Below are 9,179 nucleotides of genomic sequence, written 5' to 3'. Positions count from 1 at the left end.
GTTGATGGCATTACTGTCCTTAATTTACTTACTGTCCTTAATTGACTTACTTTCCAGTTTCGTTTCTTAATTGTGCTCACTCATCATCGATTTGTGCTGATACCAAGCTGTGGACTATGTATGCAGGACTGAGCAACAGAAAACTCTGTCTAGGGTCAGAAAACTCTTCTGAACACATGGGCCACCTGGATCAACAGCTTCAGCAAACCCTTCTCTATACACATCCTTCCCAAAGAGTCACAGATTATATTTAATGATAATGTATCGATTCTCCTGTCCAGACTTTGAGAACTGAACATTCTGGTTCTGTAAGCAGTGTGACTGTGCAGAAAAACTTATGAAAACTCTCTGTGTTCTGCGGGGTCCTCAACCTCTCCTTGTGGGGCAACGCTTTCACTCTAAGGGAAAAGTGTGGTCCACCACCGTGAGGGAGGTTTTCAGTACGCCAGGGTCAAAGGAAGGAATCACGTAGAGCACAAACCCAGACTTTCTACTGGGTTAAGTGTAAGTGTGAGTAATATAGTGACGCCCCTCCATTCTCTGCTAGTGTCAAGCCTTTCCTGCCTTGCACTATAGATGTCTCCTTGTCTAGTACTCTGAAATGAGCTGATAGAAATCTGCAATGGTGGCAAGTAGGTGATGGAGAGGGGGTGATAATTTTCCTGAACTTTCTTCTGAGATGCAGCCCCAGTAGTTAAACTTGTCAAATGAAACCCCAAATCCATCCTCTCCCCCACCGAATATTCTAGAATAAGAGCACTGGATAAGTACACTTACAAATGTTTCCTAATCTTAGAAAGTTTCAAGAAGGCCTGTTGTCTTGACCCATTACTCAATCGTCCCTGGCATATTATCTGATGTTCATGTTTCTTGGAAGCAGAACTGTCGAGAGTTTCTTTCGTAACTGTCCTTTCTGTACACGGCAGGCATTAATAAATCTTGAATGACAGGCAAGTTACACACAGACAAGATAGGAAAGAGGAGGAGCCGTGAGTGCTTTTGCAGAATGAGGGCTAAGATGATTTCAGATTACAGAACCCGCCCTACCCTTTGAATGTTATTTAGACCAAGTTTAGCTTTTAGAGTCCAGGTCTGGTGAATTGCCAGGGTAGCAAAGAATCGCATGCACTAATATAAACAGGAGTCAAAATGCATTATTAGTTGAAGATCGAATTGCACATTGTAGAGATGTAATAGCTGTGATAAAGCTGCATATTTATGCTGGGAAATGGCTTAAATGGATGGCTAGTGTAAAAGTTGGCCATATTGTCACTCACACCTCTCATCTGCTTGAAATACAGACCAATATGCTAAAATATCAGTCGTTGGGGTCTTGTTCACAAGATAAATTCAAATTTCACAGAACTTTGCAGCAGTTCACAACTTGACAGGATTGTGTCTGCAAACTCTCGTCTTCACGGATGTCTAATAAAGCAAAACTCTGGATCTCACATGGCCTAGAACTTTTTCCCCCCCTTTCTGAGTTTGTAAACAGAATTATAGATAGATTTTTGCTGATCTTCCCCTCCACCCCATCTCAGGTGGAGATTGGTTTTCAGGTCCTTTCCTAGGTTTCGTAAGCTTTATTAAGTCATTCCAGCAAGACCAGCCCCTTTGTCTGCTGGGAACCAAGTCTCCATTGATGTCCACAGAGCCCCTTTTCCCTCCGAGTTGGAAGAACGTGGTCTAGCCAGAGAGAAGGCAGATAATGGGGTGGCCACTGACAACTCCACAGTACCCAAATGCAAGTCATTAAAGAATGCAGAAGGCCTGGGACAGGGGCCCTGCCCTCTGGCATCCCAGCAGGTACATGAAACTGTGTTGAGACCCTTGGGTTTATTCCATGCTCTACACCTGGGTTACCCTCCAGAGTTGGCTCTAGAAGCTTCCAGATGGCTTGAGGTGGGCACAGGACTCTAAGAGGGGGATAAATGGTGTTTGGCTCTGCCAGCTTTCATCTGCAGTTCAATTTCCAGGAAAGTAAAGGGAGGTTAGGCTGGGAGGTGCTGTAAACAGACAACAAATGAGCACTGGAAAGCAGTGGCACCAGGCAGCTTCGGTTTCCTTCCCTGTGACGGGAGCAGCGGGGCTAGCAGTCTGTAAAGCCATCCCTCCCCTCTCTCTCTGGTTCACACGGTCGACATCTTGGTGGCTTCCCGTCCAGTGAGATGAAGGCTCAGACCCTCTTTGTATCCCTAAAACAAGGATGGTAAGAAACGAGCTTCCCCAGACGTCCCTTCATTTTGGTGCATGCCCTTTTCTGCCTCTGCACCTGTCCAGACCATCTGAAAATCTGGCCCCTTCCGGTGGGAGACAGACAGGGTGGGGGTTCCTGGGCCCAGGGCAGCTCCTGCAGGTGGCAGCCACCAGGGACACGAGGCCTCTCTCTTGTCCCGGGCTGCCACCGCCCCCCGCCTCCTCACACAGCCCTGACTTTTGGGCGGACTCAGACACCCCCTTCCACCCTCTGGAGTGTCTCCGTGTCTACACCGGAAGAGTGCTGGCTTTGACCTTGAGCCCTACGTACCCCTGGCCACCCCGCGGGGGGGACCACATATGGAGGACAGCTCGGAGGCCAAATGTCGGTTGGGCAACTTCCCGATTTTACAGCCAGCGGAGGCCGGGCTGAGAGGGTGCTGGGGGGAGCGCCCCCCAATTCACTAGGTTCTCCCGCCTCCCCGTGGGGCCCCCGAGGGCGGGCCCCAGGGGTTCGGGGGCCGCTCCCGCCACCCCCGCGAGGTGAGCGCACAAAGACCGCCCGGAGCTGCGACTGTGACCGCGACCGCCACCAGGGTGGGCAGAAGGCCCCGGCTGCCCGCAGCCAGCCCGCCACCGGGTGAGCACGGGAGGGTCCGTGTCTGCGCTTTCTGGCCTCCCCGGGTGGGCTCCCACCCCAGCCTCACACTTTGGGGCACCACATTCTGCCCGAGAGTTGAGAGGTCACCCCTTCCTACCCTTTGGATGCGAGAAGCCTCAAGCACGTTACTTAACCCCTCCGTGCCTTGTTTTTCTCATCTGTGAAATGGGACTCCGGCAGGAGCCGCCCCTCGGGCAGGCTGCGGGCATGAAACAGCACAGGTGTGGTAGGGACCTTGCCTTTGCCACCCTCATCTGGGAATGGGTAGAGTAATGGCATCTCTGCCCTGGGCTGCCGAGAGCACTAAACCAGTGATCACGTGTGAAGCGTTGAGAACGCGTCTTGCTCAGCAGGTGGTCGGTATTTGTCCGACGTGGATTCCCAGCCCGGGCTGTCCGACTCGGACCGGCGCCTCTGCTCAGGTGCCCCGCACGTGGCACCGGGGGTTAGACCGGCCTAGACGTGGCCCCGTGCTCGCTGTGCTCGGCCGGGTGGGGGCCGAACTGTTGGAACAATCCCGTCTTTGCTGACTCGCTCATGCCTGGGGCCCTCCCCTCCACCCGGAAGCCCGTTCGCCTGGCTTCGAGGGCACTGTGTTAAAGAGGTGGACTGGCTTGGCAGGGTAGGAGCTGGCAGCATCCCCAGAACCCAGATCCAGGCCCTGGGAGGACCAGCAGTGATCTCTGAGGAGGGGAGGGGTCTCACTCCAGAGACAGCACGCGCATACCCTCGTGCTTCAGTGAACCCACCACCACCCTCTGCTCACCCACCTGGGACTCCATTCCAGCCATCTGGGGCCTCCTGATCCCTTCAAGCCGGAACTTGCTTTAATTCTTTGTTGTGGGGGGGCTTTCCTCTATATGGCAGCGTCCTGACCATCCCCTGAGTTGTGACAACCAAAAATATCTCCAGAGGTTGCCGCATGTCCCAGGGGTGATGGTGGGGGTAGCAGAAATCTCTGCAACTGATTCCACCTGGATAGGGAAAGGGCTCTGCGGGGGTGGTGCCTCATCTCTCCCCTCCCCCAAAGATCTACAGGGGGCTCCGGGGTCTTGCTCATATTTATAGTCCCAACCTCTGTCACATTTCATGGCCACAGTATGTGTATAGTTTATGATTGTTGGATGGGTGGATGGAAGGGGGCTTTTAGAGGAGGGGAGACACTGGTGGGGGATGATCTGCACACCTGTTATCTAAATTAACATAAAAGACAGTGGTCCCTTGGTACCAGGGTATTGGTTATAACAGAAGCCAGCTCTATCTGCTGGCTTTGGCTAAGATGGTGATACTACTTCTCAGCCCCAGCTCCTGGCACTCATTCCTTAAAAAGATGAATAATTTCAATTACTCCTCAGACTTCTCACACTCGTGCAGTAAGTTCTTTAGGCAGGGACTTCTGATGAGACCATTTCATTTCCTCTTCTCTTCATTAACAGAGTGTGAAATCATGGACTCTTCCAAGACCTTCATGAGAAAACTGCCAGTCACACCAGGCTACAGTGGTAAGTGTGGCCTTGCCTTGCAGCCGTGCCAGGCAGGAGAACCATGGTCCTGGTCTTTGGCCCTGCCTTGGCCTACTGTCTGTCTCTATCCAGCTGACTGGGCCAGCCCAGGTGCCGTAGCTTTTGAGACACACGTCGAGAGCACTCTGTTGCTGGAGGTGGCTGATGGCCAGGTTCTGATAAATGGAGAGAGAGAACTTAGGTCAAATCTCCCAGGGTATGCCTGGTACACAGGAAGCACTTAGTGCCTGTTGAATAAATTTGGGTCAGGATGACACAATGCTGTGAGGAGAGAGACAGCGAGCAAATGGGTGTCCTGTCCTGACTTGAGAACTTGGGCTTTCTCACGTCTCCCACAAGGGCTGTTCTTACGCTCCATTCTTTCCTCTGTCCCCTCAAGGGAGGGTGGCCAACTGCCCTGGTTTGCCTGGGACTGTCCTGGTTTTAGCACTGAAAGTCCGATGTCCTGCAATTGGTCATTCCTACCTAAAGGCTCTTCCTCCTCAGGCTTCTGGGCTACTGAGAACTTAAAAATCACATCCCTGTGGGTGACAAACCAAGGGGTCCCTGTAACCCCTCAGCTCTCAACTGTCAGGAGGGTGGTACTTGGGGAGTATTTCAAGTTTTCCAGGCTCACTCTGGTCCTAGTGGCTGGTTAAGAGAACAGGCTTTGGGTTTTGTCAAATTGCACTTGAATCTGGGCTTGGTCACTATCTATGCGACTGTAACTTGCCTTTCTATGGTAAGTAAAAAAATTCTGACATGGCTGTGTTAGTTTTCTATGACTGCTGTGACAAATTACTACATGGCTCTTCACATGACCTTTCTCCCTGTGTCTCTGTGTCCGTGTCTCAAATATTCATCTTCTTTCACTTACAAGAATACCAGCCATCAAATTTAGGTCCCACCTTAAATCCAGGATGCTCTCGTTTCTAGATCCTTGATTTAATTACATCTGCAAAGACCCTGTTTCCAGATAAGGTCACATGCATGGGTATCAGAGGTTAGGACTTGGATATCTCTATTTGGGGGATACAGTTCAACCCACTACATGGGATACCCTAAGATTGTTGAGAGGATGAAAGGGACCAGCATACCTAACATACTTAAGTGTCTTGGTCCTTAATGAGACTCAATAAAGGTAGCTTTGTATTCTCATACGTGTGTTCAAACATATGCCTATATAAAATCTATGCGGATGGCTGAGAAACCACTATGGCAAGGCCCTTGGGTTTCTGTGGTCTCCCCCATGACATTGGGGTATGTTTTAATTGCCCAAGAGTCGGGGAGACTGCATGGTGGATGGAGGACTTTCAACACTGTCAAGATCAGTCTAGTAATTAGATTCTTCCAGAGGTAGCTCAACTCATTGCAGGGTGCTGGGCATGGGGGTGGCTTCTTTCAACCCTGAAGCCAGGTTTTCTTTATCAAGGGATATATGCAAAAATGTTGGGCTTCAATAATGAGAAATACTTATTTATTTATTTTGCAGTTCAAAACCAAGTTCTTCACCAGTTTTCCTCATTTTTTCCTTTTTTTTTTTATAAAATGGTTTTATTGTTGACAATATTATAGTACTTAGGATTCAGCATCCAGTTTAAATAAATAGTTGTGTTTTACCCATACTAATTGTAATGATTATATGTTATTTTGTGGGAAGTGGTGAAAAATTGTTCTAGGGGTGGGTCTTGCAGATAATGAATTTACCTTTTTGTGTAATAGGTCTCTGCTTTTAATAAGCCTGCAATTTCCTGATGGTCCAGCAAGAAAGATCCCAAATTGCATTTGGGAAGTGTCAAGGAAAATAAGCTTTCTCTTTAAAAAGATGAATAATTTCAATTACTCCTCAGACTATCATTTTGGCCCATTAAATGCTTTCCCCATTTGCCGTTCGAGCTGACATTAGGGGCTTGGCTATCAAAGAATATGACTGTCATTGCCTTTCTTGAAATGGGCCTTCTCTCCCCAGCTCCAAGGTCATTTTTTGTGGCCTTGGGAGGGCCCAGCCACAGTGGAAACAGCAGCATGACTTGTATTAATTGTCTTTGGAAAAAAGCAGTGTTGTTGGCCAAGGAAGAAATGCCAAGTGGTGGGCTGAAATTCTGGGGAGTTCAGGCAGCTTCTGCATTTCTTGCTGGCCTGCCTTGCTAAAGGCTGGGATTCCATCGGCTCTTGCAGGCTTTGTGCCATTCCTTAGCTGCCAGGGCACCTCCAGTGAGGACAACGTGGACCACTGTCTGAAAACCTTCCAGGAGAACACACAGCGCTATAAAGAGCAGCTGGAGGAATTTCGCTGCTCAGTGGCCACTGCCCCGAAACTGAAGCCCGTCAGTTCCCCAGAGACGGTCCTGCGGGCGCTGCACCAGTACTACCGGGAGCACCACCCCATGATTCTGGGTACCGGTTCCCTGAAGCCAGCTTTCCCTCACCCCTGTTCCCAAGTGTAGATCCTAGCAGGCCAGCAGAGCTGCTGCAGAGAGCACAGAAGCCAGCACAGTTCCAGCTCCCCAGGAGTCAGTGCAAAACAGAGAGGCTCAGTTTCTTACAATGAGTTAGACATATTTCTAGGAGAGAGGGACACAGATCTAGTCAGAGGGAAGAGGGTGTTGGTCTGAGAACTGAGAACCCCTGGGCAAGTCACAACAAATTTTCTGGCATCAGCTTCCGGATTAGTAGTTACCAGTTTTTAACCGCTTTCTTTGTGCTGGGCACCATTTCTTCACTAACCACTCACAACAACCCTATGAGGTAGAGACTGTTATTCCCATCTTAAAGATGGGGAGACTGAGGCTTTGAAAGGTGGTGGCATTTGGCTGAGGTTGGAGCATGGGCTCTGAAGTCAGATCTGGGTTTGAGTCCAGCTCCTCGAGGTACTGGCTGTGTTGGAAGAGGTTTCACACTGAACGTCAACTGATGACATGATTGTATAATGATAGTAAACACAGCAATGATCTGACCTAGATAATTTCAAGGTCTAAAGGCCTGTAGAAAAAATAATGGATTGGTTGCCTTTATTGTTATGACTATAATTGTTTGGGGGCTTTTCAAGAACACATGATAATTTATATGATCTTGCTGTGCTTTAAAACTTTCCAAGCATTACAAAGAATATCTGTCTAGGAGTTTGGGATTTAGTCTAGCTGGGTGACTATTTGCTGTGTGACCTAGGGCAGCTCGCGTCACCTCTCCGGGTTCTAGTTTATTCATCTAGGGCAGGGAAGGATGGACTAGGTGTTTCCTAGGGTGCCTTCCAGTTGTGAAGTTCTGGGACTCAGTGGCCAATTTGATACAGCAACTGGAGGAGGCAGTTGGGGCAGTGAAACTTGCCTGAGGTCGCCCCGCCAGCCAGAGTCAGAGTCATGACCTGAAGTCAGGTTCCTGATGCTGAGTATGATATGCTTTCTCCTAACCTAGGTGCTTCTCTTGATTTGCTCCCTATGTAAATGGTCACAGAGGGATGTCTGAAGCTTTGTTATTAATCTGAGAAAGAAGCAGAATCTGTTAAAGGACTTGGGAATCACACAGAGCTGGGTTTGAATTCTGGCCCCACCACTTCCTGGCTATGTAATCTCAGCCAAGTCTCTGTTAGCCTCTTTAAGGTCCCCGTCTCTTCCTCTATACAGTGGAGGTAATAATGGTACCACACTCTTACAGTTCGTGAGAGAATTGTATTACGTGTAAAGCCCCTACCTGGCACGCAGAATCAACCATCCAGTAGTGGGTGCTCTCATTACACCTGCAGGCCTAGGGGTTCACCCTGGGTTAACTATTGGGGTGCCAGCTAACTTGAGAGCTCATTGATTGCTCATTTTGTGGCTTCCCAAAGCCTTCAGGAAGCATGATGTCTTTTTACAGAATGCAAATATGTAAAGAAACCTCTCCAGGAGCCCCCAATCCCTGGTTGGGGAGGCTACCTGCCCAGAGCCAGGGTCACTGAATTGGGCTGTGCCACGAGGTACACTATCATGGCCAAAAACTGCTACAAGGACTTCCTGGATATCATGGAACAGGCCAAGAGAGCACGCCTGAAACCATATGAGGAGTAAGTCTGGCTCGATCATAACCACAGGCAGCAAGATCAAAGGAGAGCAGACCTGGGCCAGGGGTTTATCAGATGCCCCCACCTCAGCACTAGGATTATTTGGGGTCTGATTCGTTTTACAGCAGATGCTTCTTTGTAATTGCAGGGCCTTCCCCCTAGGCAGCCACCCTCTGCTCCCCACCTGTGCTCAGCATCCCCAGCAGCCCTGCTTATGGTCTTTGCTGGTTTACAAGGAGTGATCAGAAGCAAAAACCAAGAGGGCCACCTGTCCTGGCAGTGGCCTAAGGCCCAAGGGTGCTGAGGGAGGGGGATGGCAGGGGACACCAGGGCACTGCATGGGGGGAAATAAAAACCAAGAGGGCCACCTGTCCTGGCAGTAGCCTAAGGCCCAAGGGTGCTGAGGGAGGGGGATGGCAGGGGACACCAGGGCACTGCATGGGGTGGCTCTTGTAGCTTTAGTTTTCTCTTCAGTAAAGTGGGGTTGATAATCCTAATGTTTAGGATAAATTGTAAGGATTAGAAATAAACATGCCATGCTGGCACAGGACCTGCATATATTATATTTATTCCTATTTTTATTAGTAGTAATAGGAGTAACTCTATGACTTTGGTTCTTACTTTAGAATATATGGAGTTAGGACCACACAACCTCCTGCTCCTTCTCCAAAAGTTTTGCAGCATGAAGGGCTGCTGCCAAAATACCCAGATTTCTCTATTCCAGGTAAGGAAGGACTCTTTCTTTCTTTCCTACTATTTTCTCAAAGGGATAAAATTTTGT

The 9,179-nt window shown here is 49.3% G+C and overlaps 1 protein-coding gene across 1 annotated transcript in view; it reads left to right on the top strand.

Annotated features, from left to right (window-relative positions):
- The first annotated feature begins 2,784 nt into the window (after positions 1 to 2,784).
- The window catches only part of LOC103609829 (chromosome unknown open reading frame, human C10orf82), a 13,699-nt gene continuing 7,304 nt past the window's right edge, over positions 2,785 to 9,179 (top strand). The window contains exons 1-5 of the mRNA XM_008594105.1: positions 2,785 to 2,836; positions 4,294 to 4,359; positions 6,538 to 6,756; positions 8,215 to 8,401; positions 9,025 to 9,122. Coding sequence (XP_008592327.1) covers positions 4,305 to 4,359; positions 6,538 to 6,756; positions 8,215 to 8,401; positions 9,025 to 9,122 — 559 coding nt within the window. The 5' untranslated portion in view covers positions 2,785 to 2,836; positions 4,294 to 4,304. The remainder of the gene's footprint in view (positions 2,837 to 4,293; positions 4,360 to 6,537; positions 6,757 to 8,214; positions 8,402 to 9,024; positions 9,123 to 9,179) is intronic.

The sequence above is a fragment of the Galeopterus variegatus genome, unplaced genomic scaffold, assembly GCF_000696425.1.
Source record: "Galeopterus variegatus unplaced genomic scaffold, G_variegatus-3.0.2 Scaffold10156, whole genome shotgun sequence".
Taxonomy (NCBI): Eukaryota; Metazoa; Chordata; class Mammalia; order Dermoptera; family Cynocephalidae; genus Galeopterus; species Galeopterus variegatus.
The sequence above is the reverse complement of the archived record's forward strand: the minus strand, read 5'-3'. Positions and strand labels throughout refer to the sequence as shown.